The sequence below is a fragment of the Phyllobates terribilis genome, unplaced genomic scaffold (genome assembly GCF_046119375.1).
Source record: "Phyllobates terribilis strain yellow unplaced genomic scaffold, ASM4611937v1 Scaffold_11__3_contigs__length_659146591, whole genome shotgun sequence".
Lineage (NCBI taxonomy): Eukaryota > Metazoa > Chordata > Amphibia > Anura > Dendrobatidae > Phyllobates > Phyllobates terribilis.
Window position 1 is genome coordinate 593788381 of NW_027362771.1, and position 17924 is coordinate 593806304.

The following is a 17924-nucleotide window of genomic DNA, read 5'->3' on the forward strand; positions in this document are numbered from 1 at the left end:
AGTGGAAGGAGCCAACGACTGAACTTTAAGGATCTCTTCTTCCATAATGGAGGATAAAGGTTCTGGAGGAATCATAGAATCATAGAATGGAAGAGTTGGAAGGGTCCTCCTGGGTCATCTGGTCCAACCCCCTGCTCAAAGCAGGATTCACTAAATCATCTCAGACAGATGTCTGTCCAGCCTCTGTTTGAAGACGTCCATTGAAGGGGAACTCACCACCTCTCGTGGCCGCCTGTTCCACTCATTGATCACCCTAACTGTCAAAAAGTTTTTTCTAATATCTAATCTGTGTCTCCTCCCATTCAGTTTCATCCCATTGCTTCTAGTCTTTCCTTGTGCAAATGAGAATAAAGATGATCCTTCTACAATGTGACAGCCCTTGAGATATTTGTAGACAGCTATTAAGTCTCCTCTCAGTCTTCTTTTTTGCAAGCTAAACATTCCCAAATCCTGTAACCGTTCCTCATAGGACATGGTTTGCAGACCAGTCACCATTCTGGTCGCTCTTCTCTGAACTTGCTCCAGTTTGTCGATGTCTTTTTTTAAATGTGGTGCCCAAAAGTGGACACAGTATTCCAGATGAGGTCTGACCAAAGAGGAGTAAAGTGCGATAATGACTTCACGTGATCTAGACTGTATGCTTCTGTTAATACATCCCAGAATTGTATTTGCCTTTTTTGCTGCTGCATCACACTGTTGACTCATGTTCAGTCTATGATCTATTAGTATACCGAAGTCTTTTTCACATGTGCTGTTGCTTAGCTCTATTCCTCCCATTCTGTATATGCTTTTTTAATTTTTATTGCCCAGATGTAGTACTTTGCATTTTTCCCTGTTAAAAAACATTCTGTTAGTTGCTGCCCACTGCTCCAGTTTATTTTGGTCTTTTTGAAGCCTCCATCTCTCTTCTCTAGCGTTAGCTATCCCTCCTAGCTTTGTGTCATCAGCAAATTTAATCAGCTTTACCCACAATTCCTTCATCTAAATCATTGATAAAGATGTTGAACAATACAGGTCCCAGGACAGAGCCCTGTGGTACCCCACTTGAGACATTCATCCAACTGGATGTGAAGCCATTTACAACCACTCTTTGAGTCCGATCACTAAGCCAGTTATGAATCCACCCAACAGTTGCCTTGTCCATTCCATACTTGGTCATCTTTTCAATAAGGATGGTGTGAGATAGTTTGTCAAATGCTTTGCTGAAGTCAAGATATACTATATCTACAGCATTTCCCTGATCCACCCAGTCAGTGATTCTGTCATAGAAGGAAATTAAGTTAGTCTGACATGACTTGCTAGTTACAAACCCATGCTGACTCTGGTTAATCACTTCATTCTTATCCAGGTACTTACATACATGTTGTTTAATAATTTGTTCAAAGATCTTTCCTGGTATAGAAGTCAGACTCACCGGCCTATAGTTCCCTGGGTCCACCTTCATCCCCTTTTTGAAGATAGTAACAACATTTGCTCTTTTCCAGTCTTCTGGGACTTCTCCTGTTCTCCAAGAATTTTCAAAGATTATGGAGAGTGGTTCTAAAATTTCTTCTACGATCTCCTTCAGTACTCTGGGGTGTAATTCATCTGGACCTGGAGACTTGAACTCATTTATGTTAGCTAAATATTCCCTCACAGTATTTCTGTTTACAGATAACCTGGATTATTCTATTCCTTTAATAGGACAGTGAAGATCAGTTGATGTTACATTTTCTTTCTGAGAAAACTGATGCAAAATAGGAATTAAAAAGTTCAGCCTTCTCAACATCCTTTCTTACCATTTCACCATTTTCATCCTGCAAAAATCCTATAGCATCTTTGACTTTTCTTTTACTTTTGACATACCTCAAAAATCCTTTTTTATTGCTTTTGACATCTCTTGCAAGTCTTAATTCATTGTCAGCTTTAGCTAACCTGATACGTGCTCTACAGGTTCTGCAGACTGCATTATAATCTTCTTTAGATATGCCTCCCTTTTTCCATTTGATAAACATTTCTTTCTTACTTTTTAGCATGTGTTTAAGTTCTGTGTTCATCCATCCTGGTTTCCTTAAATGCTTCCCATTCTTCCTACTTTTCGGGATTGCTAACGTTTGTGCTCTGAGAATCTCATTTTTAAAAATTTCCCATCCTTCCTGGACATTTTTGTCCTTAAGGACATCCAGCCATTGGATCCCTCCTATTCTCTTTCTGAGTCGCTTAAAATCTGCCTTTCTGAAATTTAACCTTGAAGTTTGAGTCTTCACATGTCTTCCTCCTCTAGTTATCCAAAATTCTATAATAGCATGATCGCTGCCTCCTGGGGTCCCAGCCACTTTTAAGTCCTCAACCATTTCCTCCTTGTTTATAAGGATTAGATCCAAAGTAGCAGATCCCCTTGTATTCTCCCCTACCCTTTGAAAGATAAAGTTGTCAGCAAGAGAGGATAAGACTTTGCTTGACCTGTTAGTTTTAGGCTATGTGCACACGATGCGTTTTTAATGCATTTCCGCAGCGTTTTTGCAGCTGCGGAAATGCATTAAAAACGCATGGTAGAAGGGCAGCAGTGTTCCCTAATGATAATCCGCATGTGCTGTGCCCATGCTGTGGATTTTTCCGCAGCGTTTATGCTGTGCTCAAAAATTCGCAGCATGTCCATTAATTTTGCGGAAACGCGGCGTTTTCGCCGCCATTGACTTGCATTAGACCGCATGGATTACGCATCACTGTATATGTAGATGCGTAATCCAAGCGTTCTAATGTGCGGATTGTACCCGGGTGTGGAGGAGAGGAGAGTCTCATCCACACACAGGTACCATAAAAAAATTGTAAAAACAAGAATAAGATAAAAAATAAATGTATATTTACCTTCTGTCGGCCCGCGCACCGCTCCTGCTTGGTTCCCGGCACTTTGCAGTGAGTTGAAGGACCTGCGCTGATGTCAGAGTCATGTGACGGGTCACGTGACGCTGACGTCGGCAGGTCTTTAAATTCAATGTTGCCGGCAAGGGAGAACGGAGTGAGCGGGACACCGGGGGCCATCGGAGGGTAAGTATACATTATTTTTTATTTTTACCACTCTCTCGGGTCACACTATATAAATCCATGCTGTTTGCATGGATTTATATAGTGTGACCTAGTTGTCACAAGCACTTTCCAAGTGATGCTAATCGCTTGGAAAGCGCTTGTCAAACCGCATGCGGAAATGTCAGTGGGTAACAGCTCCATTTCCGCATGTCCCTGGCAGGAAAACGCATGTACCATCCGCATGTACAATCCGCATGTGTTTTTTCTGCCAGGGAGATGCAGAAACGCTCAGGAAAAAATCCTGAGAATTTCTGCATCGTGTGCACATAGCCTTACTTGAAAGAGATTCCCAACAAATGTCTGGATAGTTGAAATCTCCCATGACCACTACGTCATATTTTTTGGAGAACTTGGTCATTTGATACATAAAGAGTTCATCCATATTTTCAGCTTGCCCAGGTGGCCTGTAGTAAATGCCTACAATGGTGTTCTTTCCGTTGTTCTCTCCTTGTTTTCTTACCCAAGCATTTTCCACAGAACTCCCAGTCTCTGAAGCTTCAATCTCAGTGCAGATATACGCTTTTCTAACATACAATGCGACACCTCCTCCTCGTTTATCAAGTCTGTTTCTTGCAAATAAGTTGTATCCTTTTAGCCTTGTATTCCAATCATATGTATCGTCCCACCAAGTTTCAGTGATTCCAATGACATCATATCCTTTTCCTGCGTTAGTAGTTCCAATTCTCCTTGTTTGTTGCCCATGCTTTGTGCATTTGTATAAAAACATTTTAGTTTGTGATTGATTTCTCTTCCTCCCATATTTTTATTATTTAGAATTTTTTGTCTTTGTTCTTTCTTTCCACTTCCAATAGCAGAGATCTCAATAGTATTTGTCAGCTGTATGGCTTTTTCTGGCCTTTTGCTTCCCTTCCCACATTGTTCTAGTTTAAAGCTCTCCTGATGAGTGTAGCAAGGCGACTTCCAAATACACGTTTTCCATTCTTCATAAGGTGCACCCCATCTCTAGCAAGTAGTCCATCATATAGGTAATTCATTCCGTGATCCAGAGGAGAAACTGAATCGAGAGTACGAGGTAATGCGTCAGCATTCACATAACCGTGATTTTGTTTAGTTCTCGGAAATCGAGGCAAGGACGGATACCCCCATCTTTCTTTTTTACAAAGAAAAACCCGGCAGCTACAGGGGAGGAGGAAGGACGGATATGACCCTCCGGTAAACTTTCGTTAACATATTATTTCATAGCGGTCCGTTTAGGCCCAGACAAATGGTAAAGGTGAGCTTTAGGCAATTTGGCGCTAGGAATAAAATCAATAGCACAATCATAAGGGCGATGGAGAGGTAGTATCTTCCTCTTTTTCTGAGAAGACATCTCCGAAGTCTTTCAGGTACCCCAGTAGACCATTCAGACTAGCAGAGCATTTTTGTACAGTTTTTAGACATTTCTTGCAACAATTGGGGCAAGAAACACCAATTAATGACACCAATTAATAACAGGGTTGTGTATCTGCAACCATGGAATCCCCAGTACCAACCCAGCAGGTAAATTATCCAACACAAAACAGGAGATGGATTCAGAATTGGAGTGCTCCCAGTTGGAGCATGAAATCCACCGTTACCCTCTTGACCAAATTCTGGGCTAACAGTGTCTTGTCAGCGGCAAAGATGTGAATGGGTTGTTCTAAAAGAACTGTCCCTAACTCTAACTTCAGAACCAGTCCCAAATCAATAAAGTTAGCAGCAGACCCACAGTCAAAGAATGCCAATGTTGATAACACCTGGTTCTCGAAGGACAGCACAGTATTTATCAGTACTTTATCAGAGAAAGAAAAAGGTACCTGGGAGTCTGGGTAACCTCATCTGCCATCACCCAGACTCAAATGTTCTCCCAACAGTTTGCTAGCCTGAGGACGAGTTGGGCAATTTTTGAGAAAAGGTCCAGAGAGACCACAGTACAGAGTCTGAGATCTTGTATAATTCTTTTCTCCACAACACGAAAACTGGCAATTCTAACCTTCAATGGCTTCACCTCAGGTAAATGAACCTGCTCTGGGGAAGGATAACTGGAAGCCTGCTGTTCATCAAGTCTCTCACAGATTCTACAGTCCATTCACATGGCATGGGTCATTGCCTCCACCAAAGAACAAGGGGCATCATGAAGGACCAGAGAATCCTTAAGGATTTTGGAAAAGCCTTTGTGAAACTGGCACCTGAGTGCTGCATCGTTCCACAGAACTTCTGTGGACCACTGCCGGAACTCAGTACAGAAGTTCTCAGCTGTGCGACCCTCTGTGCCAGGTTCATGATCTTAGCTTTAGTGACCTGGATCCTGTCAGGTTCGTTATATATCAGACCTAAACATTCAAAAAAGGCGTTAACAAAAAAACATTCTGGGTCTTGTAGGGACAAGGAAATGCCCAGGTTTGAGGACCCCCTTCTCAGTAGGGACATGATTATTCCCACCCATGGAAATCCTCCCCTAACGACTGGGGAACAGGGTAAAAAATAACCTACAGGTCTCCCTGAACACCCTGAGCTGGTCTTTCTCTCCCGAAAATTTATCAGGGAGAGCCATTACAGGTTCGGGAGAGACCAACTGAACATCAGAGGGTACTGATATCACAGCCTCTGCCGACAGTGGAGGGCTATCGGAGGTCTTCATTAAATTAGTTATCTAACATGTAACTGACATTGTGATGACACCAGACTCTGGCATTCTCTAGCCAGATCCTAAGTCATCTGCGTCAAATTCGCCACCTGGTCACAGAGCATTTGAACACGATCCATACTGGTGAAAAATAAAAATATTGGCCAGACATAATGGGACGCTAAGTTACTTCTCACCGAGGTCAAAAGCCAGGAAGCTACGTAATAAACAGAAGGAAGAGAAAAAAGCATAGTCAGGTAACATTGTGAGGTCAGAATTCCAGGAGGATAGCGGATCAGAGCAGAAGAGTTTAAACAGACGGATGGTCAGAAGGAGGTCCAAGGTCAGGCAACGAAAGATCAGAACACAAGGCACAGAGACAAACCACACACAAGGTTAATGTTCGTCTGGCAGAGGTCTGGGAGTAACCGCCCAGTTAAAGGGGTTGTCCACTACTTATTATCCCCTCCCCAATGTATCCCCCCAGGGCCCATAAGTGTCTTTGTAATTACCTTCTGTTGCAGGTTCTGCCTGTGAGCGGCGCTATCGCTGACTGCTCATAGGCATCACGTGATCCCCGGTTGCAGCCGGCTCTGACATCCGCTGACGTCATGACAAGTCCAGGCTGCAGCCGAGGGTCCCTCTTCTGCGTTCCACCGGTGGATGCTGGGTTGTGGGCGGGGTTACCCTGCTCGTCACACCCAGCATCCACCACGCGCTCTCCCTCTCTCCATTCATTCGGAAAGCGCACGGTGGATGCTGGGTGTGACGCGGGGAATAACCCCACCCACAACCCAGCAGCCACCGTGGGGACCCCAGCGCTGAGTCACGCCTCACTTGTCGTGACGTCAGCGCAGGGTCACGTGATGCCTGTGAGCGGCCACCGATAGCTCCGCTCACAGGCAGAACCTGCAACAGAAGGTAATTACATAGACACTTATGGGCCCCGGGGGGATACATTGGGGGCATAATAAAAAGTTGTGGCCAACTTCTTTAAGTAGCCTGGGAAATCACCTGGGACAATGAACACCTGGGAATAGCCAGTGCCTCCCAATCTCATACGGGATAGCTGAGCTGTCAATCAGAGTACTGACAGCTTCAGCATGCCCCTGTACCATATTGGATGGCTAAGCTGTTAGTAACTGCATCTGAGACACATTGACGGGTGGAACCGTGACAATAATAAGTTCCCTCCAAGAAATAAAAGTTATAAGTCTAGTACCACCAAATGCATGTTATATGATGCAGATCTCATAGCCATGGATCACTGGCCTGGTCCTTTGCTGGCTGTAAATTGCCAATATACGTCGGCCCCTGGTGCCAAGGTTTAGTTTTAGTTTTACATTTATTAGATCTACAGCATCTCCACCCTCATCCCTGTCTGGACTTTTGGGTGGACAACAGAGAATGACTAGGTGTTTTCAAGTTTTACATTTCTTTGCAGGAATGGGAGCATCATAGTGGACCACAGAGTGATTGTGGAAATTCTGTACAAAGAAGATGTCAACGTAACAGACCAATATGAGGGGATCTTAGAGCAAATCAAGGATACAGTGGAGGCTGTAAAGATCATTAACTGCACAATCCCAGGTGAGTGCATCAAATCTATCATCTCCAGTGTTTACATTTTCTTGAATACTTGGGTAAAACATCTAATGAGGTTCTCCACCTAAATTAATATTAGGAAAATCAGATTTCTACTGCAGCTTGGGAGCTTGAATGAGCTCTGCTTTCCTTATGACATGACCCAACTTTTTGCTACTTTCTGTCTGTGCTTATTCCCGCAGATATTTTATGTTATGATCCAAATTTTGGAAATGTCACAAAGGAGGAAATCCCAAATACCGGTAGGAAAAAATATGACAATCGTTTTGAACTCTTTTCAGTATTTTGCTTACTTTTAAGTTATTTTACTGTTACTTTTTTCCTCAGACTTTTGTAAAGAGAATATTCCACTGGAGTTCCAAGATTTTTATACGCAAATCATCACTTTTGAAGGCCTGACCTGCATTTCTCACTGCGATCCGTCATCCCGCAATTACCATAACTGTAATGGCGGTCGATGTGTGATACAGAAAGGGGCTGATCTACAGTGCTAGTAAGTGTGCCGCTAACCTCATAGACTTGGTGCTGCACAGTATGAATTTGTGATTCATCTTTGGTGAAAGTGAAATCTTGCAAGAAGATCAGTTCACAAAGAAGATATTCCTTTGAATCCTTCTTTAGGTTATAGGAACACTAAACCTAGACATGAATGTGTAAATTAACCAAGAGATATGGTTGTCCTCAGCGTTTGCAGGTCTGTGGCATTTTCTGTATGCTTCAGAAACTGTCAGTCTTATAGAAATCCTGGAGAAAATATACGAGATTGTTTTCTGTAGATCACTAACTTCTTCTGCTTGTAGGTATAGGGGCAGGGCTTTGTAATCTTTTGTTCTACAGCAGGCAGGGTAGGGGGGGAGATGCTCCTGCTGAAGATAATTGTCTTATACCTATACACTCGAAAGTAGGAGGAGCACATGTTTTAGTTCCTGAGGGGGAGGAGGAAAAGGAGGAGATTAAACAAGGCATTGATGAATTTTTTTTTACAATTTTAGTAAACTTTCTGATAATTCTTCAGTAAAGCAAGCATAATGTTATGCCTGTGTAGTAACTCACTGGGGAAAATATGTTATATACTAAAAAATACAACTGACCCTGCCGGTTCCTGTATAGACTAGATATTCTGACACTGCAGTCCCTAGTGGTACCTGTGGGTGCAGAGATAGTCCTAGCCACATAAATAAGAGATGGCAACTTGGACCTACCTGCCTAAAAGGCCGTTGAATTGCTTTACTTTCCTCCTAAAGAACCGGAGGGCAGAGCAGAGTGTGAATTACCTATAAGAGAAGTGTGCTGAACAAAGAAAAGATCCCAGAGTGAGTATAGTAAATAACAAAATACTAAATAAAGAATAAATCAAGTACTGTTAACAAATATACTACCTACTTCCCAATCATAAACAGAAGATAGGTGCAAAATATAGCAAATTAACAGCAAAGTGAAAACCCTTAGCTAGAGTTTCACAGACTGACTCCAAACATCTGTGACGCTCGCAAGCCCTGCCCTGGGAAGATGGAGGATACTCGGAGCCGGGTCAATGTTGAGGGGGATGCAGCCGTGGCCTGGACCCGTTCCTTGCCCAGGGCCGTCACATTAAAAATGATGTTAGGGCTTTCCGGGTTGAGTGGTAATTGTCGACTACGCCACCAGCGCCGCTACAGTCCGCTGAGGCCCGGTGTCTTGGCGGCTAAAGTTCTCGCTGCTCCCCACAGGCGGAGCGCGGCCTCAGGGCAGGCAAAGCAGGATGGAGGGGGGAGTAGTAGTGTGGGAGTACGGGCACCGCGTCGCGTGGTATGGCGCGTAATGAACAGTCCGGAGGCCATAGGGATGAACTTCCAAGGCTTTACTCACAGTTCTCTCAAGCAGCGCAAGGCTTCTCCCTGCTCCTCGTGGAGTCCTGCGGCCACCAGGGACGGGGGTCCGACTACCTCCAAGAAAGTCCAGTGTGAGGTAGCATCCCTACACCAGAGTGTTCCTGCACTACAGACTTTACCCTTTCCCGTCTGTGCGTGTGTAGATAGGTCAGGTCTCCCTCTGAGCTCCTCTCAGGTGTAGGGCTCGGGTGGCAATTCCTCTCCATCCGAAGCCCGGCGGGATCCTCAGGGCCTAACCAGGGTTTCCCGTCCTGGACAGAGAGTATGAGGTCGGGTGTCGGGAGCCGGTACCCCTCTTGCAGCCGGAATCCCTCTGAATAGATCAGGTAGGCGAGGACAGGTGGCGTGCTCCGCTCCGTCTGCATTCTCCCCGGGACCCATTTGCTAGGGAGCCACACTCTAAAGCTCCCGGGCCTTCGTGATCCTGGTCCTTGGCCGGGTTGAGACATTCCTTGTCTGCAACCTTCCTCTCATCCCATAAATCGGGGTACGAGGGCGGTGTCCCATACCGGTGCATGCCCACACAGGATCTGCGCTCCCGGAGGGAAGTCACTTTACACACAGTATTTTGACAGCACAGTGACAGCCGACAGACTAGCAAAGGCTAGACTCAAGGACCAAAGAACAGGACAGAACAAAGATCAAAGATGGCATTCTATTCAATATGAAATTAGAAGTGTCACTAACTAACTGTTCCTTCACCCACACCCACTAACTGGTTCCTACCACTTTGTGTTCCCCAGTCTCCCTGTAACTAGGGGAGCAGCACCTAGTGCATATTAGCTCCCTCTGGTAGAAATGTGATGTTGGATGCAAAAGGCTAGGTCACTACCATCACACTGTCCTTACCTCAGAGGAGGAACACTACACTCCATTGCAGAAGTGCAGCATTCCTATGGCGGTCGAACCCTCAGGGGCGCCACACATCAATAGAATGTCAAAACATCCAAATGAATCTATCACCAACAGGAAACACCAGCAAGAGAACAGAATGTAAAACTGCACACAGAAGGTGATAGGCAGACAAATGAAAACACCTGTGGTTAGCTAGACAGAATGCAGCCAGAATAGCAATAGCATTGAAGTTTTCCTGCTGCATATTAATCGTTAACCAGTATTTTCACCCTTAACTATCTTGATAATGATAGAAAGTAGCTTCTATGAACCAGAAAACAGTGAACCAATGTGTAAGATACATCTGATTTAAAGTCATATAACACTACATTTTCCCTGTCTTTAATCCTTGGCTTGCTGGAGTATTTACTGGAAATATCAGCTACTTGACATGGATGTTTGGTGCCAATTCCCCATCGATCAATAGATTATTGTTGGGCTGCATTCTGCTAATTCCACCTATCAATGATTATGGTTTGTACATTATCAGACATCCACCAAGATGTAACACTGGCTCTCAGCAATTGGGTTTAGTTGTCTTTATCCTTCATCTTAAATCTGGAGATTTGACCCTTCGCACCAATTATTACTGTTAGAACTTACGATTAGTTTTTTTCTATCTTCTTATGAATAAAAATTTTGGTACCTTCCATCCTCTAAAGTTGTCAATTATTTGAGAAAGATTGAAGTTTGTTAACATAACTAGATCATCATGTGTTCACAATTTCATAATGCCATGATTTTCCCTTCTCAGAATTTTTTTTTTTAAATGTTTTACTTTGTCCCCACACAGTTGTCCAAGGACAGATCTCTACATGTACACAGGTTCCGAATGCACAGGAAGAATCCTAAAATCAGGAGTATATGGAGGCGTAGGAGCAGCCATTGCGATCCTCTCAATCGTTATTGCCACTGTGGTATTCCTCTTATTCAATGAAAAGAAGAAGAAGACATCTTGGTGAGTTCTACTGAGGAATACCAAATTCACCTAACATGGTGGAGGCCATGTTAATAATTGTTGACCAGTGTTATAACATTATAAAAAAATGTTCAAAAACACTTCGAAATATGACAGAATAAAAAAATAAACTACCCTCACCTCTCCCCCCTTTCCTCTCCAAATATCTACTGCATAATACTTCTTTGATTTTCTTAACGGATGAAATTGAAAAACAAAAACATTTAGTCTATAATTTTTTTAGTTTACATTTTTTACTATGTTTAGTACGCATTAATGAGTTATTCTCAACATGTGTCTTCAGGAAAGCACAGCTCTCCAGTCTCCTCTCCTCTTTGTTGTTGGGGGTATGCCCTCTCCTTAAGTGACAGTTCAGGTGCAATAGCTTCGTCTTTCCGCTGAGCTTTTCTTGATACTGTAACAAACTCTGCTATGTCAATGTATATTCTGAAGTCTACACTGCTATCACTAAATTTGCATATACTGTGGAGACAATGAACAGTCAATTTGTGAACTGCTCTTGAAACTGCGGATAGTAGGGGCTGGAAGATTGTAATTTTGCAGGACTGATAGCAGCTCAAGTAGGAGCTGATAATGAAAAAGGAAGTGAATAGCTAATTGCTGAATAGAATGGAATGTTGATTCTATTCCGGAAGTCTGCATAGTATTTATTAAATGTGTATAGATTTTTATGTTTTAATAAAAATTACAAAGATCTTGACAAAAATAAAAATTTGGTTTGTGTCGCTATATTTTATCATCCAGATCTTTTTTCTATTTCTACATCAATGGAGCTGATTTTTAACGAGAGCCTGCTTTTTGGGGGCAAATAAATCACCTTTTATTCACTTTTTTAAAGGAAGTGAGATGATCAACGAAATGAAATGCTGGCTTCATGTTTTTTTTTTCTTTTTAAAGTGTTGATCATGCAATATAAATAATGCGCCATGTTATTATTTTGGACTATTACAAACACAGCAAAATTATTGGGTTGGACGCCTTTTTAAATATTCTAGAAGTCCCTGTGGCATCATTCTAAAGAGGCATTTTGTGTGCCGATGTTTAGTACCTCTGTTTTCCCAGAAACTACGCCTCAACAGCAAGCCACAATTTTGTATAGTCCATATGAAATCAGAGAAGTAGAGGTCTACAGAAGAGCCCCACAGACTTCTATGGGCATGATATTATATAAGAACTATAGATTTCTATGCTCATCATATAAATCAAAGATTTTATCACATTACCTGGTGGATCACTCGGTTGATCGCTTATATGTCATTTTTAATTCTTTAGGGATGTGTACAGCAAAGATAACATTGAAAAATGGTATGAAGATGATGAAGAAGATGAATGGAGCTATGATCGTGGATTTACCAACGTGAACTTACAGGGAGACTCTAATGAGGAAGGTGAGAATAATATGACGTAATCACATAACATTAGAAATAAGGAGAGTGCGCTACAGAGCTCAATATTGCACTTAAAGGGAACCTGTTACGTCCCTCAACTCTATTAACCTGCAGATATAGGATCAATCTGCATGTTTGTTACATTACAGTACTTTCTGGGCATCGTACTGAGAGCACAACTATAGGGAGAAAATTAACTTTATACCTCCCAGGAGCCTCCCGCTGTCAGTCATAGAGGCGTGCCCGGAGCAGCTCATTACATGGTGAGCAGTGACTGTAAGGACTGCCCAGCACTTTTATTGACAGCTTGCAATGCAGTGCATCAATGGAGAATGGGCTGTCAATAAAACTGCTGAGGTGTGCTTATGCAATGTTGTGAACAATGACTATAATCACTCTGGGCACGCCTTAATGACTGAAAGCCAGCAGTTCCCTGAAGGAATAAAGTTCATGTTCTCCTGGTAGCCGCGTATTCAGTAAAGCAGCAGTAGAGCTGTAGGGATACAAAATAGCCCTATATCTGCAGGTTATTAGCACTTGAGGACAAAACAGGTTCCCCTTTAACTATTAGGAAAATGGACTATATTATATGTTCAATCTGAGGCAGTACAATCAGTCAAAGGACATTTCCTATAGCATACCTGACCAAAGTCCTTTGTTTGCAAAATGGTCCCACCAAATAGACCACAAAAGACAGGGTTTTTGTAAATTTTCCTTCAAAGGAGAGTTTCTCTCCATCTTGAAGGTTATTCCTGGCCATAAATGTGGATGGGCTTGTAAATGTGGTACAATTTTCTACAGACGTAGCTTCTCCTCCTCTTCCCTCCTCAATGTCTCTTTCTACATCTTTTTAGATTCGTCTACGAGCAGTCAGTCCAATAAAGAGAAATTCAGGCCAAGACTGGAAACTGTGGACACAATACTTCAGGTACTAGTATACATGTTCTTCACTTTACTCTTCGATCCTTAATACTTAAATGTATTTTTGAAGTGCAGCTAAACCAGCAAAGATTTAATTCACTTCCCAGGCATCTATTTCTTAATACCCTTAATATAACAGTGTGGGACATTTTTTGGACAGCTGTGCCACTCAGAATTCAGAGCACGTTCTGCTAATTTCAGTCCTGAATATTTGGCACCAAAGGCCTAACGTAAAGATTCTGGACCCCCAAAGTAAAATCTGTAGCACCTCACCCACCATGTGCTACACTGGTGTCCTCGTATGGCAGAAGGGTCCTTGTGTAACTCATTGTTATATCCAAAAGTCTTAAAAACTAACTTTTTGTACAATAACAGTAATTTAAAAAAGGTGAGGTTAATAAATATAATTATCCCGTAATGATGGTCCCCATTGGGCGTAGAATAGATTTTGCAGTAAGTGAGTGATTCATTATTAAAGTTGATGTCTTGGTAGCTGGGAAAATTGACAAGTGCAAAGATCTGAGCGACTGTGAAAAGTACTACATCAAAGAACATCCAGAGTGACAGGGCGTGTGGTGCGTTACCGGTTTGTAGTGGTCAGTACGTCATAAAAATGGTTCAAGGGAGGACAGCCTTTTAAAGGGAACCTGTCACCATTAAAATTCAATCCGATCTGGAGGCTTCATGTTATAGTGCACGAGGAGCAAAGCAGATTGATATATGATTTTGTGAGAAAAGATACTGTATAACCTGTGATTTGATCATTTAAACCTCTGCTCATTCTGGAATTTTGGGTCCTATCATTGATTGACAGCTATCTCTGTATGCACTTATACAAAGAAAGGACCGCCCACTGGACTGAAAATCACAGAATTAGCAGAGGTTTAATTGATTAAATCACAGGCTATAATGAATCTGTTCTCATCAAACTACTCCGCTCCCCTTGCTCTTTAATTTGGTGCCTGCAGATTGCATTGAATTTTCTTGATGACAGGTCCCCTTTAAGCAGCGTTTGAGTAATTGGCATTCAAGAGACCAAGTGAGGATCTGAGGATCGACAGGATAGGTGATAACTTGGGGATCATTGGGGATCTGAACACTGCAAATATTGTATCACTGTTACAATAGAGCAGCAGTGCACATGTTCGACCACTGCTTCAATTATTTCCTTTGAGAATGCTGACTGCTGAGTTTGGATTTTTTTTGCAGCCACATAGAGAATGAATGGAGTCAGGCATCTGAGCTGCCACACCATTTGGTAATGGGGAGAAAAATTCCCTGTTCTGCCAATCAGTGTGGGTCCCAGTGGTCAGACCCCCACAAATGATATGTTATCATCTACCATGTGGATAGATAATAACTTGTTTTCAGTACACATTCCCTTTAAGACATTTCATTTGGACACCATTGATGGATTGGAAGTTCTTATTAAAGTAGTTGTGTAAATCGAGAAAATGGCCTATTGTCCTAGCCGTGTCATACCAAAAACCTAGACGCTTTTTGCAGTTGTTCTGGTTAATGTCATTCTCAATTCCAAAATGTAGAATTTTGACCCCCCCCTCCCCATGTCTTTCGAAAGTTTACATATTTCTGATCATCTTTTTTGTTCTAACAAACGCTGTATGTTTTTCATTTTTATTTTTGATACAGGTTAAAATCCAGAGGCCTGAAGTCTCTTTTGCATGATTCATCAAGACTGCTAACAAGAAACTTATCCAAGATCCTCGGGAGAGAAAGGATCCACAAACCATACAGAGATCCTGACCTATCACCCTAGACTGAAGGACCTAGATATGAGTCTTGTGACAAGGAAATCGATACATTATGGATTGATGAAGGTGAACTGACCAGAAGAAGATCATCCAAACAATACAACAAAAGCAAACATTGATAGATTTTAGAAGAAACATTTGGGTTTTGTAGTTTCCAGGTTGGACCATATCTCCAACAGTGTTGCTTTCTGCACATTGTCTACCTCATTGACATTGAGACCAATCAACATTGAAAAGACTACATCTTACTTCCGGACTCAAAAATTCTGGACTTTCTCATTCATTGTGGTGAACCATATGGAGAACTTCACAGTCCATATGTATTTAGACATAACCAAAAGAAATTGGTGGCTGCATGTTTATCATGTTATAGTCAACGTGTCAATAATTATTTACACTAAACTTTTTAGAATTTTAATAATGCAAAATTGTATATAATATTTTAACCATAAATGTGAACTATTAAATTATTATATAATATATCATTAATAGTGTTGAGCGAGTATGTTCTATTAACCCTTTTGCCAAGTATGCTCGGCAGAGCTCTGAGTATTTACAGCTGCTCGGTGATATGGTTGAATCGCTCCCGTCTGCATGATTTGCAACTGTTTGACAGCTTTATTACATGTGAGGAATGTCTATTTCTTACACATTCCTCACATGTAATAAAGCTGTCAAACAGTTGCAAATCATGCAGACGGGAGCGATTTAACCTTATCACCGAGCAGCTGTAAATACTCGGTGCTCGGCTGGAGCGTACTCCGACAGAACTCGCTCAACACTAAACATTAATAAATTATTACATATCATATCATTATTATATTATCATATACATGTCCATTATAATCTTAAAAGAAGGTCATATGTACGACACTGGTAGTATACAGTTGCATCTAAAAGTTTGGGCACCCCTGGTCGAAATGACTGTTATTGTGAACAGCTAAGCAAGTTGTAGATGAAATGATCTCTAAAAGGCCTAAAGTTAAAGATGACACATTTCTTTTGTATTTTATGCAAAAAAAATATATATTTATATATATATATATATATATATATATTTTTTTTTTTTTTTTTTTTTTTTCATCTTTTACATTTTAAAAATTACAAAAAGGAAAATGGGACGTTGCAAAAGTTTGGGCACCCTGCATGGTTAGTACCCAGTAGCTCAGAGTGCTAGGCAGCTGCTTAGAAGAACCTATGGCTGCTGGTTTTTGGCACCAGGTTAGAGGAGGCTGGGTCTTTATAAAGCTGGGAAATTTGCATCATCTGGCCTTTCCTAACGATGATAGTGAACAAGCCATAACCCTAACAGGCTAATTAAGGTCTGAAACCTTGGTCAAAGTTATCTGAGCACACAAATCTCCAAGGGTGCCCAAACTTTTGCATTGGCTCATTTTCCCTTTTATAATTTTTGAAATGTAAAAAATGACTTTTTTTTTGCCTAAAATACAAAAGAAATGTGTCATTTTTAATTTTAGGCCTTTTAGAGATCATTTCATCTTCAACTTGCTTAATTAACTGTTCACAATATCAATCATTTTGACCAGGGGTGCGCAAACTTTTACATGCCGCTATATGTGGCTGATATCAGGCCCCGTGACAGAAGGGGCTCATTATAACTGGTGTTGAGAACCAGCGTAGGAGTGTGGTGTCAGTACCTAATACCAAGATTTAAAAGATATCGACATTTTAGGGGGGGGGCATTATTTTATTTTCTTAAATGCATGCATTTTGAGCAACAAAATAATTTTTTAATTTAAGATTTAAAAAAAAAATTCAGCCTGGCTCTTCCCGGCTTTTTGTTTCCCTGCACATTGCGGACTTGTGAATTATTTAAATGAGGAACTGTCTGGGAGTTTGTAGCTCTTTCATTTGTCTTTTTCTGAACTTCACTTTCCTGATGTATTACCACTGACCACATCAAAGTTTAGATGAACGTTGATGTGGTTATACTGTACGTAAGTAGTGTTGAGCCACCCCCGTAGTGTTCGGGTTCGGTTCGTCGAACACCGGGATGTTCGAGGAACTGTTCGTCGAACTGTTCGTCGAACACCTTAGAACACCGTGGAACACCGTTAAAACCAATGGCAGGCAAACAAAAACACATAGGAACACATAGAAAACACCTTCAAAGGTGTCCAAAAGCTGACAAACTGCTCAGAAGACGCTTTCTTTAAAAAAGCCGGCCGGCAATTCAGCAGCGGCATACACCGGTACCCGACAATTTAGACATGAAGGAATAGAGCATCACACATAGATTAGATAGATAGAAACATGTCAGTCACATATCTATGAAGTACAGTGACAGTGTTGCTTACTGTACTTGTCATTTAGTGTAAAGGATTTATTAAAAAATATAATATTGTTTTCGTGCACCGTCTCTTTAAAAAAGCCGGCCGGCAATTCAGCAGCGGTACCTGACAATTTATAACAGACAGAATAGAGCATCACACATAGATTAGATAGATAGAAACATGTCAGTCACATATATATGAAGAACAGTGACAATGTTGCTTACTGTACTTGTCATTTACTGCAAAGGATTTATTAAAAAAAATAATAGTGTTTTCATGCACCGTCTCTTTATAAAAGCCGGCTGGCAATTCAGCATCTGTACCCGACAATTTAGAATAGAAGGAATAGAGAATCACACATAGATTAGATAGATAGAAACATGTCAGCCACATGTATAATAAGTACAGTGACAGTGTTGGTTACTGTACTTGTCATTTAGTGTAAAGGATTTATTAAGAAATATAATAGTGTTTTCATGCACCGTCTCTTTAAGAAAGCCGGCCGGCAATTCAGCATCTGTACCCGACA

At 41.5% G+C, this 17924-nt stretch overlaps 1 protein-coding gene across 1 annotated transcript in view; it reads left to right on the plus strand.

The window, feature by feature from the left end:
* Positions 1–15622, plus strand: part of LOC141165382 (uncharacterized) — a 43343-nt gene extending 27721 nt beyond the window's left edge. Inside the window, exons 5-11 of the mRNA XM_073650975.1 lie at positions 7116–7261; positions 7459–7518; positions 7604–7769; positions 10835–10999; positions 12293–12408; positions 13263–13336; positions 14980–15622. Coding sequence (XP_073507076.1) covers positions 7116–7261; positions 7459–7518; positions 7604–7769; positions 10835–10999; positions 12293–12408; positions 13263–13336; positions 14980–15015 — 763 coding nt within the window. The 3' untranslated portion in view covers positions 15016–15622. The remainder of the gene's footprint in view (positions 1–7115; positions 7262–7458; positions 7519–7603; positions 7770–10834; positions 11000–12292; positions 12409–13262; positions 13337–14979) is intronic.
* Positions 15623–17924: the final 2302 nt, after the last annotated feature.